This window comes from Apus apus, chromosome 13 (genome assembly GCF_020740795.1).
Source record: "Apus apus isolate bApuApu2 chromosome 13, bApuApu2.pri.cur, whole genome shotgun sequence".
Lineage (NCBI taxonomy): Eukaryota > Metazoa > Chordata > Aves > Apodiformes > Apodidae > Apus > Apus apus.
Window position 1 is genome coordinate 1,658,998 of NC_067294.1, and position 25,735 is coordinate 1,684,732.

Sequence of the window (25,735 nt, forward strand, 5' to 3'; positions counted from 1 at the left end):
AAGGCTTTCCAATTATTTTCGCCACTGCCTTTCCCAAGGTTCCCACCCAGCCCCCTCCTCTCCTCCAAGAGGACCAGCCTCCAGCAGCCCCTGCCTGGCCAAGCGGATACTCGGATGCTATGGAGCAGGTTGGGAACCCCCGAAGCAGCAGCTGTTATCTTATCTGGCCACTGGAGCCTTGGGAGGATTTACTGAGTGCTAGCATCTGACATTGGGCCAATAAAACAAAGCACATTAAGGCAACTAAGCCAGTTGGTGTTGGAAGCTGTGCAATCTCATTTAATAAGCAAGATTATTTGCACCAAGAGGAGTTTACTCTTGCAGCACACAGAGAATTACACTTTCCCCCCTGGAGATCACGCAGAGATGAGTGCCAGGGCTGTGAGACCAGCCAGGCTGTGAGACCAGCCAGGGCACATCTCAGGGGGCAAAGTTCCTTGTGTCTCACTGGGTGTGTCCCACTGCCCAGGCAGGGACGGCCCTGCACCCCACAGGGACAGCTCAGCTCTGCTCAAGCCATCTCTAGAGCTGGGTCAACACCACGAGCTGAGAAAATCCACACTTTAGCAAAAGGTTAATCTGTTATATTAATTTAGCCCTTTTCTTTTTCAACTCCTTTTCCCAGAAATCCACGTCAGGACCTGAGGACCAGGGACATGGCTCCTCCTCGCTGCCTGCACAGCTCTCAGCACAGCCATGGGAGAGAAGAACCAAGGATTTATTCTCCCAGGAGTTTTTACTCCACCTAACAAATGGTACCTAACCAGGCCAACCACACCTACATAATAAAGGCAGTTTTCTCTCAGCCAGACACTCTTCACTTAAAAAAACCCCAACACTACTGTAACAAAATGCAACACATGCCATCAATTAATTATAGAATCATAGAATGGTTTGGGTTGGAAGGGACATTGAAGATCATCTAGATCCAATCCCCCTATGCTGGCAGGGACACCTCCCACCAGACCAGGTTGCTCAGAGACAGAATTTAGTGGGTTAAAACATCCAATCCCAGACATGCCTACAGAGACCACACCGCTCTTGTACATCAATAGGAGTTTGCTATGGGCAAGTCTGGGGACATTTTCTGTTCTACGAGTGTGATCAAAAGGGCCTGATTAAAGCCTTGGAGAGACTTTCAAGATAACGTGACAAAATTCTCAGCTTTTAAACAAAGCCAGCCTGTTGCACTACCAGGAAGCATGCTGCGAGGCAGCAGAGGATCTTACGGTACCAGTATCACTGGGAACAGGAAGAACCTGGAGCTGAATGACTAACTCATGGAGAAAAATTCCCCAAATCCTCCGAGCATTCTTTCCAGGGATTCTCTTCAGCTTGTCAAAGCATGGTGCTTTGAACTGACACACATCCCCCACCGATCCATTTGCTTTTTCTAAGGGCTTTTTTATAAAAGTCCAATGCTTTGAGACATCACCCAGGTATGCTGCACAGCCCAGGAACAGGAGCACTGTTTATGCAACATGAGTTCATTTAACTACTGCAGAAAACAAGATGAAACTTAAGAGCATAAAAGGGAAAGAACCAGAGTATCAGTGTTATAAAAGGCAAGACACTTGAAAATCCTTTTGAATCCAAGTGCTGATGGATCCAGACCCAAATTTGGAATCAGCTTCACAGGGTAGATCCTAACACAGCTTAAAGGCTGAGGTCTCTGTACAAGACAAGGCTGAGAATCAGGGAAACCAGGTATGAATTTTAGACTAATCAACCACACAATCTGAGGGCAAACCTTGAAGAGCAGATTGAGGAAGACACAGGTCATTCAGACACTCACATCTGGCCAAAAGCTCCTTGCCTTGCTCAGCCCCAGGGCACCCAGAAGTCCAGTAGCAGCAACTGGTTCATCTCCTTGAGTTTTCATGCTCAGCTCTCCTGTGCAGCCTCCCCTTTCCTGACATCCCCCAGCAGCAGCAGGGCTTCCTAAACTCCTGTTTGGAGGAATCTCCAGCTGCTCTGCAGAAGACTTGCAGAGCTGCTTGGAGCCCTCCCTTTCAAATCACCAACTCCTTGGCCAGGAAGGTGGGCTGATGCTTTCTCTGCTACTAGGAAAGCACTGACAGAACTACCTCTAAGCAGAAGAAAACTCTCCAACCCCAGCAGTTCAAATTCTCCTGGTGAGCAGCCCTGCAGCTCCATCCTTGTTGACCCAGGCTAGGATCATCCTACCCACGGGGATTCCTGCCTTTGCAATGCAGCTTCCTTCTCCCTCTTTAAGTGCAAACACAAGGTATTTTTGCAGGGTTTAGTCTTCTGTACCAGAAGCTTTACACGTGCTACAGGCTTCTGGGGAGCATTTTGTGGCTCAGGGTGAACGACAGACTCTGTGCTGCAAAGCTCCCAGCTGAGCTTCTGCTCCACGGTGCCTGTTATTGAACAGTCCTGGATTTAACTGGCCCAGGCAGCTTCTCTTGTGGCTGTGCATTGCCTATATCTGATAATCAAGAATAATTACTGCAAGCAACATTCTTTATCTGGTATATTTTGCTTTCTGAAGCTTGGACTGCAAAACATCATTCGCACATAATCTGCTGGGTCCACACAACACATAAAACCACTTAAGGTTTAACGGGTGTGAACTGGAGTTGCTCTGGTCCACAAGAAAGATTGAGTGTGGTGTGGGCTTTGAGGCAGCTTTATGATGTTTGGAAAATTCATTGGCTGAGAGTCTCGCACAGCAAATTTTCTATTTTTTATTTAAACAGGCCTCTGTTCTCTATGGTGAGAAAGTGGGGCTTGTTTTCAGTCTCTCAGCTGCAAAAGCCACTTGAAGGCCACACCGTGCCTTGACATTTGTGCAATTGCTTCAAGTAACCCCATGAATCCTGGGTTTACTTGAAGTTTGTGTGCAAGTCCTGAAATAGAAAGCAAACACCAGCTTATCTTGCAGGGCTTGGGGCAGCGTGGTGTTAACAGCCATGTACAAACCCACAGCATTAACCAGCTCCATAGTTGGCTTTGGAACACAGCTGGCCCTGCTGCACAGACAACAAATCAAGCAGAGTATTTGCTGTGAACATGTTTGTTTTAGCTATTTTAACCACACTAGCAGATCTTGAGAGATCTAGTGTTTTCTTTCACACTCTAGCACCTGTGGTCACAGATGACTTAAAAAATAAAAACAGTTTCACTAAGTGTTTGGGTACCCAAGAACCATGAATCAATACAATTTGAGAGCTCAGAAACCAAACAACAAGTTCAGTTAGAAATACTGTGTTTAAGAGGACTTGTGCCTTCTAGGATTTGCCATGTGACTCCTGCAGACTTATGATATGTGCTTTCCCCCTCAAGCTACAAAAATAACAATCATAAATTGCAACAGACTGTGCTAATTCCACACAATTCATAACAGTATATTTATACTAAAATTAAAGACTGATCTAGCTCCAGCAGGACAAGGAGTATCACACCTATGGTGCTATACAGCAATAAAATTTTAGGAAAAAAGTAATAATTCCACGTATTTCCCCTTGTACACTTCCTACACTAACAGGGCCATTTTAGGAAGCCTCCTTGCTGACTTTATTCTCTTTTATCCCTGTATCAAGTGGTATGCAACCACAGACTTTTCCTAAGCAACCCCAAATTCTTGTCCCAACAGGCAATCTTTCAACCTTCTAGAATTAGAAAAATGACATCACTACAATTTAAAAGAAAAAAAAAAACAATCCTAGAAGGAGAAAACCCCAACCAACCCCCCAAGCCTTCAGCCCCAACTCTAAATCCCCTGCTCACACTGAGCCCATTCTGCTTTGTTCAACCTGGCAGAGTCTTTTCAAGGGTGTGTTGGGTTTATTTTGCTAAACTCACCCCAAGGTCAAACCTTCCCTGAATGGACCTACATGAATCACTCTTTCCGCCTGCTTTCCCACTCTGATTATCAGTGTGCTCGATTACCGTAATTAGCACTAGGTTTTCATTCCAGCATACTCTACCATGACTGTCTCCTGAACCAGCCACAAGCTTTTATTCTTCTCTTTCAGTTATTAAATAAAGCCTCAGTGATAGAATAACTTCAGCAGCAAATATATTTGTTACATACTTTGGTTACTTCTTCTCTGCAGCTCAGATTAACTGTTAAATACCAGGACAGCCTCATGCTGCCCCCGAGCTCCCTCACTCCAGACTCCACAACAAGCAACCACTGGGAGAACGATGAGAACCAACGAGAATGAAATGCAAAACTATTTCCTTCCACTTAAAAAAAAATAATCATCCCACTTGAACTGTTGTAACAAACATTAATAAGCAACGCACTGAGAAGCAGCTAGTGCTGCTTGGTTCTGGGCAGGCAATAAAGCCAGCACAGCTCAGCAGGAATCAGCTGGGGTCCTAGCTTCAGGATGTATCAAGGTGATTTGGGAGCTCTGAACAGAAAGTGCATCATTTAAATTTAATTAACAAACACATACAAGTTACACATAAAAGCAGGGGAGAAAAAAAACGTATGGGAAGAAAAAAGCCCCATTTTCTCTGCTGGCATCTCTGGGTCTCGCCTTGGCCAAGACACGGGGAGTTCCTGGGGAGACCAAACCCAGAGCCCAGCACGCCCAGGTCTGTGGAGCCCTTCATGCCCTGCCAGTCCCAACCCACAGCACACAAGCAGCAGCCTCATAGGCCACCCCAGAAACTCTCACTCCAAGTAGGTACTTTGCATTCAAGTGGGATCACAGCAACACACTTGGGCATTTGCTGGCTGCCCAGACTGAGTCAACGAGATTTTTACTGGAATCCCTCCCTCAGCAGAATTCCTTCTCCAGTATCCTACTCTTTAACAGGACACATTTTTGCTCAAATACGAAAGCTACTTAAGTTTAAAAGTCAACCTGAACTCAAACAATACCTGGGTAATGGATTGCAGGCCAATTATTTCTCACCCTTCTTGTGTTACAGTTCCAAACCAACACTGAAAAAGGCATTTTTGCTGCTCTGCTCAAGACTAGTGGGTAACCTGGTGTAGAAGCCAGCAGATAAAGGAAAAACTGGATTAAAAGCCTTTTAAAAAACCACTGGAATCAGTCCATTTGTCAATTATCTGTTTAGCCAAGTAAATTATCTATGACTCTACAAGCAGCAAGTGCTGGGATTAACACTGGCAGAGTTGGGTAGGTGACGACACCGACTGCTCCAGGAGCTGGACGAGCGAGTTCAAGTGATTAAATGCATTCAGCTCCTCTAGTTACACTAATGACCGATTATCTTTTAATCCCAGGCAAGGGGTTGATCAACTGTCATCCCACACAGAGCCACAGCACTCACTGATGTGGTTACAAGCACAACACTGAGAGCTGCTGAGTCACTTGTTCCATTTCTGTTCCCAGCTGAGGTTGCCAGTCCAAGGCAATGTTGTCCCTGCTGCAAGGCCCCTTCCCCACCAAGGGCAAACACTGTCCAGTTGTTAGCCTGCTCGACCACAGAAAAGCAGCTGTCAGCTTCCAGAATCTTAATTAAGTCTTAAAAGCACTTTCTATCAAGTCATTAGTATGGCCAACTCAAAGCAGATGTTCTGGGTCATTTCACTACCCCTATAAATAAATAAAACCAGGAGGAGGAACCATCAATTACACAGTGTACTACACCAGTGTTGGCTTCCTGTAAAAGCATGGGTATAAAGGAGCTGGGTTTCTTCCCCAGAGCACAGCCCTGGGCTACAATTCCCTTCCCAGCCCTGCTGCACTAACCAAGCAGCAGCATTGGCCCTGCATGCAGCAGCTACAGCCATTTTGGGGCTGCCCTGCCCCAGCCCAGCTCATCTGGGACCCCCAGAAAGTGCAAGAAGAAACAAGAAGGGAGAAAAAAAAAATTAAAAAATCCCTTCTGGATTTGCATTTCTCTCTCCTTATCTTTAATACTGAAGAACTTAACACTCCAACTCCAGCCCTCGCCTCTCTAGGGCCCTGCTCAGCATCAGCTGTTCCCAGTCACTCGGACAATCAGGTCTTCACCACTTGTCTCTTAAGATGGATCAAACCACAGAGGGAAGTCACCTGCTTACAAGGAAAATAGATGATTCCTTGCTTTCATGAGCGTATTTGAAACAGCTGCAAGGGATGGGCTCAATACCATGAGCTGCACCTGCACAAATGCTGGGACCTTGCAGGGGGCTAAAGGCTAAGGCAAGTCTTTTATTTCCCTCTAGCAGTGACACTGGGGCCTCAGGTCCCACAAATGCAACATGAAGGAGCTCTGCCTTTACTTAACCCGGAGCAACAACACAGACTGGGGGGAAGAAGCTGCACCCTTCCAGGACCCCCCAGCAGACAGCAAAGCATCCCAGCAACACATCTCTGCACTGCTGCAGCTACTGAAGGGTCTGGGGAGAAATTGTTTTCCATGGTAGCTTAGCAAAGAGTAGATACACAACCTATTAATGCCTAAATTTTTTTTCAAGCCCTACACAAATGAATTTGTGTTTTATAAGTAGCCAGCCAGCCTCTGGCACCCAGAGCTGAACGCGGGTGGCTTTTGGATGCTGTGAATCCCAAGCAGCAACCTATACATTCCCAACCTAACCAAGTCCAGGAAGGCTGCTGGTAGAGCCCAAACACCTTGTGGCTCCTCAGCCCCCTGGGCCACAGAAGTGGGGTGCTGCACACCCACATCCCTGGGGCAGCCCAGCACACCCGGAGCCTGTCGGCATCCCGGGCTCCCAGCGGGATGCGGGAGTCCCGGAGTCTGGTCCCGCCTCCCGCCTCCATTGCTGCTTCTCAAAATATGTTTGTAATTTCATGGCATTTTAATATAAAACAAAATATAAAAAGCACTCGGGAGGGAAGCAGAAGTCAGCCAAAAGCCTCAACAATTAGAGGCTCCCTCCCCACTACAGCGACCTGGTCCAGGCAAGGGGACTGGGGGTTCTGCAGGGACAGGGAGCCCCCAGCCCCCTTTGCCCAAGTTTCAAGCTGGGAAGATCTCGTTTACTGGTTAGACAGTTACAGAATTAAATAAAAGTGAACATGGCACCACCCCAGCCACACTCAGTCCTGTACAAAGACACAGGGTTGCATGGACCCACCACCAAGCAAAGCACTAGCTCACTGGGGAGCCCTTCAGCAGCCCCCTCCTGCACCCCCCTGGCCAGGAGCTGGAGCAGAAGCTAACTCTCTCTCAATTTTAACACCTTCAGGTATTATTTGCCAAGCCAGTGAGGTCTTTTCTTGTGTTAAGAGACTAGACCCCAAGCAGAGCACCCTACAACCACACATTCCCAGTGAGTTGTTTATCACCCTCTGGAGCAGCACATGGGAGCATCCTCTTCTCTTCAGCAAGAGCAAATAGAAAAAAGGATCTGATTGAAAGGGCTGCCACCCTCAGTAACACAAAATAACAGCCCACAACTACTGCTTGTAGTCCTTGTAATCCAAAGCAAGATTGGCTTGATGAGAATCGTCCTCACATCTCCCAGGTTTGCCGAAACAAACAAGGAATTTGGCAAGCCACCTGTCTAGGCAAAAGCAGGCTTTGTTCTTTCTTGTTTAATGTTGAACCAAACTTTTTTTTCAAAGGAAGAGGAAAACAGGCTCCCTCCGCTGAATGAAGATGTTCATCCTCGCAACAGGAACATTTTTACAGTCGCCGAGAGGCGTTCTTGTGTTTTGCTGTGATACATCCCACAGGAGTGGGGAGGAGGAGGGCTTCCCTGTGCCCAAAAGCCTGAAAGACACCCCCACGGGATGCCTGCCCCAGCACGGCCAAGCCCCACTGCTGCTGCTCCCCACATCACCCCAGCCTCTCCCAGTCTTGGTGTTCCCCCCTCTCCACCCCTCTCCTGCTACTCCTCCGGGAAAGCCCTTGGTAAGGGACAGTCCAAAGGAAAGACAGAGACATCAAGCCCAGTAACAGCCACGTTTGAACTCAAACACAAACCAAGCCTCTTTAAAACATGCCCTCTTCCACACCTCTTTCTTTAAAACTCAGGGTATGTGTTTTACCTTTTCTATCACAGCTTTGGCAGATGAATGAAAAGGCAGCAAACAGTTCTTTCCGCCCCCCACCCCCTTTTTTTTTTTCCCCAAAAGTTACGGCTCCTTTCAAAGCCTTTCAACACTCCCTGTGTTTGTTCCAAGTGCCCCAGCAGCAGCTGGGCAACACTGCCCAAGCTCCCCACACCTCGGGAGCACAGGGCATCTTCAGGTGTCCAGCCCTTCCCCTGGGCAGCCCGACGGCAACAGAAACCCCAGTGCCCCTGGGAACCTGCCCAGCTCAGGCTCAGCACCCCATCCTGCCCGGGGATGGTTTGTTTCCACACACACCCCTGCACAAAGCCCATTTCAAGCTAGCCACGCTGTCTTAGCAAAGAAGTTTCCAGAATACATCTTTGCGAGGTTAAATACAAGTGTGAGTGCACTTACACGGTAATTACTACCAGCCCACAGGGACCCCGTAACACAGCAGAGAAAAGTTCTTGCTGACTTTACTCGTGAAAAACCCCAACAGCCTGTGAACTCAGTCCAGGGCATGAGTCCAAGCCCTCTGTAGCTCTGAGTACTGAAAAACTTTGAAAGCTGATCTTTATGAATTAACATTACGGGGGGAAAAAAAAGCAAAAAGCAAAAAAAAAAAAAAGCAAGCACGGAGCCTGAAAGCTGCTCTGCCTTAAACCAGAGAAGAGCAGCTGAAACACCACTGCGCTCAGGGGGAAATGCTTACTTGGGTTTGTATAGAATAATATAGATTTAAACCCAGCCTGAACGCTGCTGCCCGCCGGCCCCGGGTACCAGAGCCCCGGGTACCAGAGCCCGGCCCCATCCCCGCCGCCCATCACCTGCCTCTGGTCCCCCCCGCTCCGCTCCCCTCGCTCCGGCTCACCCTGGAGATGGTCAAAGGGGCGCTGAAGTCCTTCCCGCCCACCAAACGAAAACCCCAGGGCGAAGGACCACGCAGGACCAGCGAGTGGGACATGGCAGCGGCGGTGGGGCTCTCCCTGCCCGGCTCCGGCTCCCGCTCCCGCTCCAGCCAATTCGCGCTGCTCCGAATCGCCCGGACGGGTCGGTCCCGTCTCCCCGCCCCTTCCCGCCCCCCGGGGAGGCGGGACCGACCCGTCCCGCTTGTGCTCGCGGGGAGGTTTAGCACATATTTGCTCCGGGACGTCGGTACCGGCGGGTTTCGGGGAGGCTGCTCGCAGTGGTAAAATGTAGCGTGTGCATCTGATGGGGTCCGAGCCTCCACTTACTGCGCCCTTCGTCCTCGGGAGGGGAAGGAAAACGATGTGACAGTTTGTAGTCACGACTGTTGCAGTCGCCACAAGCAGTAGGTTGAAGGCTAAATAAATAATTTGCAAGGAAATCATCAGATTGGTTTTAAAGCAGTTTGGGAATCCTGCACCGTTGCTCCTTGGCCGAAATAAAAATTTCTGAGGAAATGATGGGGTTGGGTGTAAAGCAGTTAGGGGATCACTTGAGCAAAGCCCCCTGGCATTGCTGTGGCTTTGCAGGGTCTGTGGGGCAGCAGCAGGAACCAGGGAGCATCCCTGCTTCCCAGTGGTACAGCTGGAATCAGTCGCTGCTGGGGCACCCAGGAGGTGTCTGTGCTGCTGAGGGTGTTCCATGTGATGGCTTGTGGGATGGGGGGCAGCATGGGTGCTCAGCATCTCCCCTGAAAACTGAGAGCAAAACTCAGAGTGCTTGGCCTTGGGAAAGCTCCCTCTCTTCCTGGAAAGGGCTGGGCCGGAATATCCCACTTCAAAAAAGGACCTAACAAAGGATTAGTTGTTTGCAAAGCCCAGTTTCATCAAGCACCTTCTTGCTGCCCAGTTTCTGTGCATTTTATTTCTGTACTACTTGCTGAGGGGTCTTTTTGCATGTGCTTGTGATGCAGGAAGGTCTGTGTGACTGCCCCACTGCCATGCCCGTGTTATCCAGGAGGCTTTGGTCCAGGGCAGGGGGGGAGCTGAGACACTGAAACACCCTCCCGAGCTGTGCTGCAGCCTTGTGATTCAGCAGTGTGAATACAGTGAGTGTACAGAGCTACAGACCCCAAGCACAATGAGCTGTGTTTGCTTTGCTGGAAAGGTGCCTCTGGAGGAGCCGTTCAGCTGCAGCTGGTACCAGCGGAGCTTTCACCATCCTCTTTGTTCCACTCCAGCCCGTGCCTCCACCGAGGGAGGCTCCAAGAGCTGACTTTTGTCTGTGCAACGGGTGATGAATCATACCTCCTCATTCCTGCATGATATCACCCGGCCTGCAGAAGGCTGGGAGGAGGCTGGCCTGAGCCTTCCTTGCTTCTCTTAGAAAACCCACCCAGCCAAGCACCACGACGTGCCTTGCAGGGGGCTGGGGGCAGTTTCTGTCCCACCTCCATTGCTGGCTGTTGGGCAACCAGGAGCCCTTCCCTGAAGGACTGAGTTACAGACATTTGCAGTGGCACCTCCTTCCTCTTAGGAGAGAAAAGAAAAAAAAACACCCCTTTCTTTAAAAGAAACAAAGTTTGCTGGAAAGAGCAATGCTAAAAACAGAGAAAAGGAGAAAAGCAGAGAGAAAAAAAAAAAAAGGAGCCTGCAGCTCTGTGGAGTCAAACATTTTCCACTGGCATTTATCGGGGCTTCATTACTGGGTGGCTTCTAAATTGCAGCCAGGCTGTCAGGGACAGGCTCTGCTGCACAGCAAAGCAAGGGGGTTTTCAGATCCACTGGCAGAAGAAACAGATGATCAAAACACAGAAATCCCCACTATTAAAGTATGCATTTCAAAAGCTGTTGGGAAAGCTGCTGGCTCTGAGGCTCTTTCTCTTCAAGGCCTTTTGAATGCCCAGCCTCAGCTGCCCCTCCTAACTTAGAGCTTGTTGAAAATTTTACCCGGGTAAAATACAATTAAAATGAGCCAAATTGGTATAAACTTGTGGCTGTGCTTTTTCCAGAATACATTAAACTGAGCTGGAGTAGAGGCAGTTTTACTCTGAATGAGAGTATCTGCAGTTGAATTACTCCTGATGGAAAGCATCCACATGTAGAGCAGTCCTCAGATGTCAGAACTGCATCAGGAATTAATTTGGCACCCTTCTATCACAGATGGATGGTTTTCCCCAGGAGTTGGGGAATTAGAACATTAGCTCCAGAACTCCACATTACATCCAATACATCCTGGGGTGCATTAGAAAGGGTGTGGTTAGTAGGTCAAAGGAGGGTCTCCTCCCCCTCTGTTCTGCCTTGGTGAGGCTGCATCTGGAATATTGTGTCCAGTTCTGGGCCCCTCAGTTCAAGAAAAACAGGGAACTGCTTGAAAGAGTCCAGGGCAGAGCCACAAAGACGATGAAGGGAGTGGAACATCTCCCTGATGAGGAAAGGCTGAGGGAGCTGGGTCTCTTTAGCTTGGAGAAGAGGAGACTGAGGGGTGACCTCATCAGTGTTTACAAATATGTTAAGGGCAGTGTCAGGAGAACGGAGCCAGGCTTTGTTCAGTGATGTCCAGTGATAGGACAAGGGGCAATGTGTGCAAACTGGAGCATAGGAGGTTCCATGTGAATATCAGAAAATAATTCTTTGCTGTGAGAGTGACAGAGCCCTGGGACAGGCTGCCCAGAGAGGTTCTCTAGAGACATTCAAACCCACCTGGACATGTTCCTGTGTGATGAGCTCTAGGTGACCCTGCTCTGGCAGGGGGGTTGGACTGGATGATCTTTGAGGTCCCTTCCAGCCCTTAAGATCCTGTGATTCTGTATGATTTCACAGATGCCTAATTTTCCCCCAGCTGCTCACACACTTCTTCACATATGCTTCTTTGGGCAAAGCCAATACAATTTTGCATTGCAGAGGACCCAGTCATACTCCAAATTCAATCAGCCAAAGCAGGCTCATCACTTTCTCTGTTTGTCTTTGATAACTTGAGAATTTTTAAATGACATTGTAAGTCATTTCCAAAAACTAATTGGGGTTCTACTTTTGACTGAGACACCAAAAGAACCAACAGGAGGTGGCTGAGCCTTGCTGTGGGAGAAGCCTCATGCCCAGCTGAACCATGGTATTTCCAACATGCTCATTCTTCAGCCGGGTGCTGAAACCCTCCAGCAGGCTCTAGCAAAGGCCACACGTTGTTCAAAGGAGAGGTCAAGCATGTTCATGAATTCAATCTCATCACTCCATTCACTTTATCTTTCCCCCTCAATATTTTCCTCAGTGTTCGTTTCCAGTATTTTTCCACCCCAGAGTCTTATCACCTCTTTGTTTCTTGTTTGAATATTCCATGCTGGCTCTCCTTTGTGGCTGGTGACACTCTCAGTTTCCTCCCTTTGTTATCACAGAGGACTGGGTAAACTACGGATATTCAGCTTCGTGTCCCATTTTGAATGAGCATTCAGGTTTTCCATTTGCCACCCTCCCAATGTCTAGCAGAGGTCCTGTGCTTATCTGGGAGGCCTGATAATGACACACCCCCCCCCCCCATGCTGTTTTTTAACATCTGCCCACAGGATTTCAAGCATCATCATGGCTTGATAGCTCTTCTCCAGGTCAGGAGGTTTTCTTCCTCTGTGAATTGCCTTCTTGTGGATTCCTTTTGTTTCTCCTTAGACCCATTTCAGGAGGCTGAACTTAGCCATGAGCCCTCTATAGCTGCAGGCTGGAAGTAGAAATGAGATCCTGTGATATTTTCACATCAGTGAAAGGTTTAAGGGTGATAAGTTGATGTATGGGTTGTTGTGAACATGTTTTTCCTGTGCTTTCTTTCTTAGTAGGATAGAAGTTACTCATTCAGAAATTGCTTGATGGACAGAATTAGATTTTCAATCAGCAATAAATTGCTGTCCTCTTTGCACTGTCCCCAGGCCCTTTGTGGAGGGTTTTATTTTTAGACTGTGAACAAAATACCTGATAAAAAACCTTGTAAGTTCAATAACTGACCACTTTTGTAGGAGAGGCCTGCAAAAGGCTTGCTAAGATAAAGCTGCATCGTTTTTCAGAGTTCATGGTAGAACTCAGCTTGCACAAGATCTTTTTCTTTCAGTGGAGCTGCTGTTGGAAATATTTTAAACTGAAGTATGTATGTGTTTCATAGGATGCACTTTGTAATCCATAAAAACATCCATGCATCATTTTTAAATGAAGGCGGGAATCTCAGGTAGTTCCTTGGCTGCAGAGTGGAACAATAATGCCTCTTTAGATCATTTGAGAACAGTTTATTACAGACATTTGAAATTTAAAAGTAGCTTTAAGCACCAAACTGGATGTTACCTCGTGGGCTGGGTTTCAGAGTTGGGGATCTGTGGTTGAAATTGATTTGTTGTGAATAGTCAGTTGCATGTTCTCAGGCTGGTTGTTCCTCTTAGTATGTGTGATTGGGAATGGTCCCTGAAAGGGATGCTGATCACATGAATTCCAAAGTCTCGTGGGAGTGAAGACTCCAAGCAATGTTTCATGGCATTTGTGCAGTTTGCCCTCCCTGCAGCCAGCCTTTCTGTGTATATCCTCTTTTCCTTTCTTACATTCATCTTGACAGTTTCATCTTAAGTTCCTTTTCCATTGCCTAAATGAACCCATTCTGGTGCATTCCTAACCCGGTGGGACTCATGTACAACAGATTCTTAAGGGTTTCAGTTTATTTTTTTACTTAATAGTTAAGAAATCCAAAATAGCAAAAAAAAAACCCCAAACCCCAACATCCTGTGAAAATAGTTAATTTGGAAACACATTGTTTGGATTAAGTCCAGGCAAATCTCAACCCTACGGCAGATTTAACTGCAGGTTTCCAAAGGGTTGCTTCATTTCTAGGCTTTGCGGGATCTTTCAGATCTGGGTTATTATTTTGGCTTTTGAAAGTTCCTTGGCAGATGCCCAAGTGTTGGGAACTGTCATTCTGAATTCTAGTTAATTCATTTGTTTGTCTAAATGATTTCTAAAAAGTTTATCTCCTGGATCTAAGCGTCCCATGGAGCAAAACCCAGCTGCGATAGAAACCATTAGGATAATGAAAGAAATCTCACTGGCCCAGAAGAATTTCTTCTGCTGGAATGGCCTTTGGGCAGAGCAGGCTCCTGCCTCCCAAGGAGTTCTGGCTTTGTAGGATTGTGACAGAGAAAACTGTGTGCAAGGAGCTGCTCTGTGCAAGGTCATGTCTTGGATTCCCTTCAACACCACGCAGCAGGTTCATGGTGAGGACCAAGGTAAATGCTTTTTCTTTGTAAAATGTGTGCAGAGGGTAAAAAGCAGCAGGGACTCTGTTCTGGCAGATATAATGAGACAATTTTTACACGTCACCCTAATCCTTGCTCATCAGACCAGTCATGTACCAGGACTTCACACGCTGGGGTTTTGCAACCCGCCACACAGCTTGGATAAATCCCCACGGCACAGACGCTGCAGACTAAACAGGAGATAAGAGCTGGTGGATGAGTCTCCTGAAGGAACACGGGGAAGGAACGGCACAGCGAGGTCGGCTCCTGCCGGAGCACAGCTCCAGCCTGTCCTTGATAACAGGCAACTTCAAGAAAGGCTGTGGAGAAGGACAGGGCAGCCACTCACACAAAGCTCACGCCATGTTCCATCCTACTGTTTACAAACAAAACACAGTCTTTTTATATTCCCTGCTTCCTATCAGCTTTGCTGAAAAACGAGTTGGCTCCGTGTTCACCCCGTTCCCAGTCCCACTTTCCATCTCAGGCAGCCAAACAAAAGAGATGAGCAAGTGCCTGTTAGCTCAGCTCTAACCTCACTCCAACTTCTCATCCCCAGACTGAGACTAACCCGATGACGAGCCAGGACACGCAGCGGGCAGGCGGGGACGTTGCCACCACTGGGGCTGTGACCTGCCCAGCCACCACCAGCAGGCACACCAGGGGAGATGCTCAGCTCCTTTTCATCCCCCCCATGAGGCTGCAAGCCCAGAATATGTTGACCAGATGCAAGGAGCTGGTCTGTTTGCTTTGGGGGTGTGTGACTGATGGCTTCAGCTGCTGCCCTGGCAGCGAGGGGGGATTAACCCCCGCTCTTCCTCTCCATGACCTGTAACCTCTCTGCCCAGCAATGTGACTGATGGGCAGCAGTTGAGAAAAGAAGAAGAAATACTGGCACCATATTGTGAGCAGAAGATGAGATTACAAGTGATCTGCTTTTTCTGTAAAGCTAATTGTTCCTATTATGGGATTAAACTGTCTGATTCCCTGTCAGAAACGGTGCCTGGAAGAACAAAGTCAAAACCTCTGGTACACTGTGAGTCACTTCACAGAGCAGCTAAACACTGGGCTTTTGTGTTTTATTCCTTGTGAAATCATGACAGATGTCAGCTGTTGGTATATTCTGCAAACAAATTTGGTGCATTCTTAGTATCATTATTTCATACAGCAGAAGCCAAGCAATTGTACCTCCTCAGCAGAGCTGAAATCTTCAGGATTTCAGCATTTATCCCCCTACCTCTTGACTCCGCGGATAGCGGTGCTTCCTTTTTTGGGTGTTGTACAGCTCCAGAATGCAGACAACTGGAGAAAATTAAGCTGAATGTTCTCAATTTATGCAGGTCAAGGAAAGTTTGCCTTTTATCATTCAGAGATAAGTCCAGCAAACTAACTCTTTTGGAAAGGCTGAGTTCCACAGATGCCGGTATTAAGCCTCAGTAATCACACAGGTTTCTGTAGGTGGGTTCCACTGAAGCTTCCCTGTCCATTTCAGAATGTCCCAGAGCCTCGGAGGGACAGAGGGACAAAGAGTACATACACAAAAAAAGAAGGGATAAGCCTTGTGATGTCTTATGGCATGTGCCAGAACTCATTTAGGCCAGGTCATCAGGGCTGTCTCGCCCTGTGCTCAGGAGTTCAGGCTGTGCTGAGAGCACCGACATGCTGCCCAGGGAGAATCCAGAGCAGGCAGGGGAAAGGCTGCCCTCTGCAACGTGTCCTCCATCAGGGCAGGGACAAAGTGGAGCTGATGAAATCACCTAGGGCATGAGAACAGGACGCAAGGCTCAGCGCTTAGCATAGGTGCTTTCTGCCTCCACTCAGGCTGTTCTTCCAGGACTTTCGCAGAAGTTCAAAGAATCACAGGATGGTTTGGGTTGGAAGGGACCTGAAAGATCATCTAGCTACAACCCCCCTACCATCAGCAGGGACACCTCCCACTAGACCAGGCTGCTCCAAGCCCCATCCAACCTGCCCTTCAACACTTCCAGGGATGGGGCAGCCACAGCTTCTCTGGAAAACCTGGGCCAGTGTCTCACCACCCTCACACTCCAGAATTTCTTCCTAATGTCTAGCCTAAATCTCCCCTCTTTCAGCTTAAAACCATTCCCCCTCCTCCCATCACGCCATGCTCTTGTAAAAAGTCCCTCCCCAGCTTTCCTAGAGCCCCTTCAGGTACTGGAAGGTGCTCTAAGGTCTCCCTGGAGCCTTCTCTTCTCCAGGCTGAACACCCCAGCTCTCCCAGCCTGTCTCCACAGCAGAGCTGCTCCTCAGACAATCTCTGTGGCCCTATGTCATCTACAGAGGTAGACACATCTTCACACCAGAGGTGAACACCACTAACACACAGTGAATCCCAACATCACTCTTTATTGCCTTGGGTGAACCAAAGGAAAAATCCCCTAGAATTCCATGGAAAATGCAGAGCACATTTTTGCTGGTGTTTATCCTGGATGTGAGAGGCATGTTTAACGATTTGACCTCTCCCAGTTTCCCAAGTTCATTGGGTTGCTGGAGGAGGATTTCCAAAAATCTTTTGAAAAATATTTTCCTTGAACTTTGAGGTGAAACACTATGAGGTGCTTGAGCTGGACAGAAGAATAAGCATTCATCAGCCATGAGCATGAAATGAAGAAACTCAGGAAGACCAAATGAAGAAACTCCCTTTTGACATCATGGGCTGTAGCTCAGCTCTCATTGTTTAGTTACTGTGAAGACACAGATGGCCTAAGCCTTGCTCTTGCTACCAGGGCCTGCAGGCCAGAATTAAGATGCTTTGGAGTCCAAATCCTGCCTTTTCTGGATGTGAATCTCCTGGCCACCAAGTGAGACCAAAAGCAGGCAAATCACATGCAGATCTAATTTCAAGATTGCTATAACTATTCAAGATTGGACGTTTGAATGACTATGTCTCTTGTCATATTTCTCTCTCAAGACTCCCTCAGTCTGCATTTGTGCACCCACAGGACTCAAATGTAACAGCACAAATTCAGAAAGTAACCAATTCAGCAGTAACTGTCCCGAGTAGGCAAAAAATAAAAGTAATTGCCAATATTTGTATTCTAGCACAGGAATTCATAAATGCTCTCAGGAATGTAACGTATCAACCTCCTTAAACAGCCATATCCTGTTTCTTTTGTTTCCCTCTTTGCTTTTGCAGTGACTGTTGCTACAACACCATCCATCACTGCTCCTTTCATCTGTCAGGCCCTGTAGCCGCCCGCGGCAGCTCCGTACCTGCCCCCTCAGGTCTGAGCTCTCTGGATTTCCCGTGTCTTTGTCATGCTGGGGTGTAGATGCCCATCCTTTCCAGCTGGGCAATGAAGTTATCCCCTCTGGTTCCTCAGCACCCTTCCAGGACCTGCTCGGCTGGTTGCATTAATAAGTTTCAGTCAAACAAGATTAGTTCTAGCAGGCTTTGTTGGAGCACAGTCTCACTGGGGAGTGAAATGATGGGTAAGATGGGCACGGTCTGGGCTGAGGGCAGCACACATCCCATCCTCTTCAGAGAAGGTCAAGCACAAATTTGTGCATCCCTATCCTCTGTTACTGTTAGGTTCCTGACACAACATTTTGAAGTGAATAAGCTGCAGGCTCCTACCACTGGAGATGCTCCCCTGACCTCTTCAGACCATCCCACTGGGTTATCTTCTGGAGTGTATTTCTTGAAGAAACTCATTCTGCACAAATGGTAATTTCATTTTCTTTTTCCCCTCATTCCAAGCATGCAGTTACCAGGACATGGAAAAGCTGAGCCTGAAACAGACGTTTAAAGTACTTTGAAGGATTTGTCATTAGTCAGAGAAATAGATCTGACATGTACCTCCAAGGAAGTGGAGAGAAAAACATGTTACTGAGAAACTGCATCAGCCAGGCCAAAGCTCTGCCTTCAGCTGCATCTGGGCAACTCATTTAGGCTGAGAGAGCTGCGTTGCATGATTTGGAGCTGAATTTGCCCTCAGTGTTTCAATAAAATAAATGATATTTAAGATGCTGCAAGGCTGTTGGGTGATACGGTACAAAAACCTGTCCCACTGCATCACAAACTTTGATCCAACGTTCGGCGATGGACCCCACCAGTGATGGTGGGCGTGTCATTCAATGAACAGCTTGGCCAATATCCCAAGGGTTTAGTGAACATTAGCATAATCAGCAATTCCACCTAATAAAGAGTCAAATCACACTATTTCTGTTTTAACACATGCAGCTCCTTGTGTTCCTCAGCCTTCCTCTGGCTCTCTTCAGGAAGGGCATGACCTGACTGTGGAGTGAAGATGTCTTATGTTCTGTAAAAATAACAAAAACCACTTAAAATTTAAGGACCATGGAAACAAATGTTAGGGACATTTGAAGCATTTGTCTGCGTCAAGAATGAAGCAGAATCTAGATCTGAACTTGAATTTATTATTAGGAAAATAATTCCCATCTGCTTCTTTAACTGAGGCATTTAAGGGCCCCTTTGCAAAAGTTCTCTCCAAATTTGTCCTCACAGACAGGATAAATAAAGCTTCTAACAAATGAGTGAGACTATGGCATGAAATGGTTAAGTAACCTGTTCCAAGACAAACAGGCAGCTCGTGCTAGAAATCCTACCCGAGCTTCTAACTCACTCTCCTGTGGTTTAAGCGGAAGATGGATGTGTCTGAAAAACCCATGTGGGGCTGAGGGTCCTCTTCTGTCCCCTCACTTGCCCTGAGGTCCATCTGGATACACCACCAGTTAGCAGGAGAAGCTCCTGGTATTCCGCTAAAAGGAAACAATTTCATCTTTTAAAGGCATCATACAAAATAACACTTGGTTGCCCAAGAATGTGGTATTTTTATGGATGTTTAGGCATGCAAGGTGAGGTGTCACCAGATCAAACAAATCCTAGCAATTCTGGGGGCTCATAAAATGTGCAGGAAGGATGAATTGCTCGGCTGTTTTAATGCCCCTTTGAAGATTTAATATGGTTTTTAGGTTGGCTTTAAATCTTAATGGTGTTCCAAAGGTGGTTCTTTTTTCTCAGCAATGCCCACGCTGATCGATTGATGGTTCTGCTGAGTGTGGCCAGTGGCTGCTCGCAGGCTGGTTGCCCCCACTGTGTGGCCTCAAGCCCTGTGGCTTTGCCTGTGCTCTCCTGGCCTCAGGAAAACCTCATCAGGCTGCATTGTTTCCCTTTAGTTCACCCCAAGAACCACTTGTTGCTTCTTTCAAGATCTTAATTTCAGCACCGCTTTTCCAGCAATCAGTGTCACTGCCGAGGGAGAGGGAATACAAACAGAGCACAAAGACTTGGCGCAGGTTGATATTTACTGTTCTGTTTTCATGGAGGCAGAGCTGATTGTGCCTGCTCAGAATGTCTTGGGAGAAGAAGGAATAGTTTAAACATGTGTTCAAGGAAGCTTCATAGTTTATGGATCCCCAGGTATTTTTCCAAGTTGTGCTTTTGTGGAATTTCTTAAATAGGTGGACTGCTGTTCTTCTAAAAGAGACTGAAAAAATAATTCTGGGCAGAAGTTTTCTTTAGACAGTACTTTGCAAAGGAAGGGAAACTGGTGAGTTAGGGCTAGGGGTAGCCCAGCACAGCTCCAGCCCCTCAGGATGTGTCAAGTGAGTATTTCTTCAATCCTCTTCACCAGAGATCAACAAAACCTTCTTCTGGGGGAAATAAAAATCCATTGGATTTCATGTGTATCATCAGCAAAATGGATTTTAATTTACAACCAAATAAAGAAGTTACTTTGGGATGCTTCTCCCCCTGTCTGGGTTCAGGTGGATGTGGCAGCAGATTGCTTTGGGAGGTCTCCAGTGTTTGGTGGCCCAAAGGTGGGGTAGCAGTGCAGTGAGGAGTGGGGAGCACTGGGCGATGCTCCCTGCCTGGGAACGGCTGCTCCAGGCCCTGCTCCCTCCTTCCCAACAGGTGCTCATCAGCAGGGCTTGATCAGAGAAAGGTTTTACAGTTGCACAGTTACATTATGCTGGTGAAGTCAGTCCAGGAGAGTGGTGCAGGTGTGGCTGCAGGAGCTCAGGCTGAGGCTTTTGTATGTGCTACAAACTTCACCCACGCCTGCCTTTCAGAAAGGCTCATTAGCATACATTGGCCAACACAGGCTAATGAGACACCTTGAAGAATCACAGGGCAAGTGAGGCTGGTCTGGACCTCTGCAGGTGATCAGAGCTGAGCTCCAGCTCAAAGCAGGGCCAGCTCTGGAGTTTGATCTCCTTCCTGAGTCAGAAGGCTTCTGATGACCTGAAGGAGACATGTAGCGCTCTTGAAATCCCACAGAAACCTCAAGCGTCTTTTCAGTCCCTAAACTAAAGCCAGGATGGAGCAGGCCCGTAGCCGAGTTCAACAGCAGAGAGGTCTCACTGCATCTCACCATCCCTGAGAATCAACTGCTGATGACTCACTTGGAAATGATGTGCTGGCCTCGTGTCCCCCCGGCCTCCAGCCGACCGTCCCCTCAGAGCCCCTCGCTGCACACGCTGTCGCCGGGCTGTCGGGCAGGGATGAAATCCAGCTGACAGCAAGAGATACCAGGGAAAAAGTCCCTAGGAGTTTCTGATCCCATGAGGGTCTTGACAAAGGCAACAGTGGGAGTCCCCGTGCTGAACTTGGCAAAAAAAAAGTTTGGACAGAGCTGTCAGGAAAATATTCTTCACTGAACGAGTGAGGCAGCTTATGAGGTCGTTCCTCTATTTCTGTGACTATGGAGACAGAATTAATGAGTAAGAGGCCGTTAACAGCTGGTGTCCAACTGAACATGCTTAGGGAACCACACTCTTTCTTTCCTTTTGGACAATCACACGTGGTATTTTTACCCGGACAGAGTTTTCTCCTCTGTAATGATGTAAGGTTCCTGTTAGCTCATCACATTGGGTCCCCACTGTGAAAAGCTAAAAAGAGACCAAATTGCACAGCCCAGGAGGGATGAGCATCAGCTGGAGGCGAGAGACTTCTGGGGGCTGAATGGCACCCAGGCAGCCAAGCAGGCAGGATGCAGCAGCCCAAACAAACCACAAAGCCTGATTCTGGTTTGAACTGAACTCTTGTTAATTTATCTCCATTTATGGAGTTATTTTATGTCAGACAGAATATTATGCTACTTTTTGGCTGCTTCGTTTGAGACAAAATATGTGATGACCTAAACAAATACCGAAATCCACAAATTATACCCAGGTGGCAAATGTATTGTTTGTGTTTTTAAAAGCCTTTTTTATATATAATCCTCCTCGTGGGCAGCTAATCAGTCAGGCTGGATCTCTGGCTGGTGTCAGTCTGCAGAGCTGTGTCCAAATGTGCTCATCCCCACTGCTTTATGCCAGCTAAGTGTTTGCCTCATAGATTTTCATGTTCTTACACTGAGAAAACTCTTAACTTCTGTTGCAGTGCTGGTATTTTCAGAAGCAGAGGGCTTAAAGCCTGAGTGATTGTTGTAAATCATAAAGAAATATCTTAAGTTTGTAGGAGTGTTGCTTTATGAGACAGCCTGGAGGTTGTGCTAGTCAGTGCTGGCAGGGAGGACAGTGGTCCCCGGCAGCTTTTTGGTGGCCAAGAGCTTTCAGGCTGCAGTGGCTCTGGTCCTGAAGCTGCTGGCAGAGCCTCCTCCATTGCTGGAGTGGATCCAGCCCTTCCCAGCATCTCCCCCTTCCCACATCCCAGCAACTTGCTGCCATGGGCACATTCCTCTGGAGATGGAGGTCTCTGCTCCTCCCAGCTCGCACCCCCAGGGTTGTGTAACTCTGCTATAAAGCCTTCCCAGGAGGGATTTTTTTTCTCCTGTCTCCTGTTTTTTCCTCTCATAGGCAATCAAATCCCATTCACCTCAAGCTTTCTATGCAAGAAACTAAAGTAATTTCCTTTAAACACTCATTTGAGGCTTGTTAGTTTATAAAGAATCCTGGTTCTCTTCCATCGCCCTTCCCAGGCACTTCCTCCCCATTCCCAGCCTGTGACTGTAGGAAATGCAGGTGCCTTAACCTTTGGCTGCTGGCACCCGTCGCCGTGGGAGAACAAAAGTGTGAAGCCCTGTGCCTCCAATACCCAGCCCAATGATTTCCTAAATCCTCCCAGCATGGAATGTTTGCAGCTCCTAGTTATAGATCCTGAGCACTCTGAAAAAAAACCAGTTTTCCTAGAGAACTATAAAATATTTTAGGGTTATGTAGGGTCAACTCGTAACGTGCTGGGCGTCAGTGTGGCCTTGGAGACTGGAATGAATGGCTCCTGTGCCCTGTCCTGCATGGGGACATGTCCATAGTGCTCTGTATAAAACTTGGGGCTTCCTTGTTGGATGCCTAGTTCCTCCTCTGCCCCCCTGCTGAAAGCACCAGGAGATTTTAGGTGGGGGGATGCAGACAGACATGAGTCCCAGGTGGTATGTCCTGCACCGATGCCCCAAAATTGTGTTGAGGTGTAGAAAAGGACTTTCTGGCCCACTGGATGTGCCTAAGAGGGAAGTTTCTGAGTGAAGCTGGAGCCTAAATGGGATTTACTTTTGCTGAAGGCACTAAGGGGCCCCTGAACATTTTGTGTATTGGCTCTGGTCCAGCCCCGTGAGCCTTCCCGTCCACGCGGCTTTCCGGAGAGGGCCAGAAGAAGGAATGGATTGCTTGTGATATTTCCCAGGCATTTGCTTTATAGTCACTGAAGACAAAATGTATTTGGTTTCTAATGAAACAGGGATGTTTCTAAGCATAATGAAGTTCTTGCCTTTGTTTTGCTTTTCATAGCCCAGCATTATGTGACATATAAAACCACCCAGCATTATGTGACATATAAAACCACCCCATTTGTTTTCCATTGCCTGTAAGTAAACTCCCCCAAAAGACCACCACGGAGCAGATCTAGGGAGAATGTCAGCCCTGCTTCTGCAGTCCCATCTCTAGGGCTGAGCTGGACCCCTGGACCCATCTCACTTCACTGCAGAGCATTAACCACACTGGGTAATGCTGCTCACCCAGCAGAGTCCTATGCAAACACAGTGTTTCCTCACGTGGTGCAGCCCATACAAGACCCATCTCTGTCCTGAATGTGTCTCTGTTGTGCCACAGCACATGTTTAGTCCTAATTTCCAGAGGACTTTTTCAGCCAGAGACACCCTGGACTCCATCCTGCAGCACGGCTGGGTCAGTAAATGCATTTAATATCTTTGAGTCAGTGTAAGTGTGTGCTTTGTGAGGAATGGTGCTCCATCTCTTCCAGAAAGTAAAACACTCTTGTGTCATAAAACATGATTGTAGTGAATGAAATCATATGGTGGATGTGAGCAGGGTATTGTGGTTTTGGCCCTTCAGTGTGAGGAGAGGTTTCTGTGGCAATAGTTGCTGTTTCTATAGCTTTGTCCATCTGTGGGACTGAGGGAGGAGCTGTAGGGAGTGTTTTGGCACCAGGGCAGCTCCCTGGCTCCTGGCTGGCGGCTTCCCCAACCTCCCTGGTGGATCCCTTTGAGCTGGCCCCAACCCCACTCCATCCTCCTGCTCCCCTGCAACTGCAGGTGGGGGTAAAACCAGCCAGCATGGCCTGGCTCTGGGTAGGAGCTGATATGTCCTTATTCCTGGTAGTGCCATGGCTAAGGGATGGAGCCTGGAAATCTTGTGTGGGAAAGTGGTATCAATATCAGCTGGTGACATCTTGCTGTGAGGTGCAGGGAAGGACAAGCTTTTTTTCAGTTTGCAAAGCTGAGACGTGCCTAAACAAAGTGACCTTGATGAGGCCTTTGGAAACAAAATCCTAGTCCGTGTCTTTCAAATTGTAGACCCACAAACTCATCCAAACCCATCCTCTGCTCCCCTTGGGCTGGCTGTAGGTGTAGCTGGGTTGCTCAGGGACCAACATCAATGGGAGCAGCAGGCAGCAGAGGCCAGCCTGGGGCTGTCCTGCCTGGAGGGGCCCATGGCTCCTCTCCCCTGGCTCTCACTGCTCTCCCAGTTGGGTATTTCAAAAACACGTGGAGAATCAAGCATGCCATGATGGACATTTTCCACATGAAGTCTGATGCCAGAGTTACTGGCTGCGCTGGGTCTTCATTTCCTTCAGGGTCTGGAAGTCACGTCAGGAGCACCTGCTTCTCTTCACAGACCATAACTAATGCACAGTCCTATATTTCTCCTGCATTTAATGAAGGAATCACTAAAAGACTCCATACGAGATTCCTGTGTTGTTAAAGATGTGCCAATGTTTTCCTCTCAGATCTTTGGTTCCTACTGAAGTTAGTGGAGGGATGTCTTTCAACTCTTTGTGGCTGGGCTGGGGCCCTGAACGGAGTTCACTTCGGGATAACCCCGAGGAAACCTGTTGGTTTCTGAATGTGGAAGAAATCCCATATTCCACTTGCTGTGATTGCCAAGGGAAAAAAAAAAAAAAAAAAAATTAGGCTTTTTACTTTTCTGCTGTAGGACTAGGTGCTCCTCAGGAGCTTTGCTGACCCCACTGCGTGCCTGCTGATTGACACCATTGGTGTGATGCTGGTATTCATAACAACCTGACCAGGAAAATAACAAGCATGTTAAGAAAATATGTTGCCACAACTCTTGTGGGGGTTGGTTCCTGAGTTGAACTCAGCCAATCTTGATTACTTTGACTACTGAATACACTGTTGTAATTGAATTCAGGCAGCACTAATGCTGTACAGAATCTGGGTTTCTAATTAATTATAATAAATGTTTCATCAGATGTATCAGCTCTTCCTTATCACAGAGCTCAGTCAGGCAGACTGTAAAGCTGCTGAAATCCAAAAGGCACTTGCAATTAGTGCCACAGATAATCTCTCCTGGATGTGAGGTTTTTCAGGATACTCTCTCTGCAACCAGTTTATAAACCTGCTAATTTATAAATCAGCTTATTAGTAATCAGGGGTCAAATCTTTGGATGAGGGACACCCAACAAATGTCGGCTTCTCCCACGCTGAGCATCAGCCAATTCCACAAGTAAAGAAAACCAAACGCCTCCTCAGACTCTCCCATTCCAAAACAAAATAAATTAATCCATGCTCTTTGAATTATGACAATGACAGGGGGGCACGGCTCATTTAGAAATTCCAAAAAGCACTATGTGTCAGAGAATTTTTAAAATACATTGTATTTCATTTTATTTTTTAAATAGGCTCTGGGGTTCAGAAGGTTTTGCTCTTTACTCCTTGAGCCCAACCAGCAATTTCTTGCCCTTTTTCTATGTGATGGCTGCCACAATGGCCACTACCAGCCTCGCACTGCAGCATTTGGTGAGTCACTGTCTGCTTTTAGAGCAGAAAGGGAGCCAGGGTCACCGTGGGGGTTGTTTATATGGAATCATGTTAATGAGCTGTTGAAGATACCTTTGGGTTTACATCACTCCATTGTTATTGGGCTGTGCTCATCCCGGCTGCTTTATTTTCAGCTGCTGCCCTCTCTCCCCTTCCAGCTGTTGGCATCTCTGTGCCCCGGTGTGAAATCCACCAAGGCCTTTTAGCCAGAACCCCCAAATTCCTGTCACCACCTTCATGGTGGTTGCAGCTGTGAGTCCTGCCTTGGGAGAACAACTCGGAGAGGCTGGAGCCCATGGTGCTGGCCGTGGCTGCCCGAAGCCCAGGAGCAGCACGGGAGCTGCTCCTCTGCCACCCTTCCCTGCCACTGGAAAGTGCCATCTGGGTCAGTGACC

At 47.7% G+C, this 25,735-nt stretch overlaps 1 protein-coding gene across 1 annotated transcript in view; it reads right to left on the bottom strand.

The window, feature by feature from the left end:
* The window catches only part of PDLIM4 (PDZ and LIM domain 4), a 42,111-nt gene extending 33,119 nt beyond the window's left edge, over window positions 1–8,992 (bottom strand). Inside the window, exon 1 of the mRNA XM_051631520.1 lies at window positions 8,827–8,992. Coding sequence (XP_051487480.1) covers window positions 8,827–8,919 — 93 coding nt within the window. The 5' untranslated portion in view covers window positions 8,920–8,992. The remainder of the gene's footprint in view (window positions 1–8,826) is intronic.
* Between the last annotated feature and the right edge of the window lie 16,743 nt (window positions 8,993–25,735).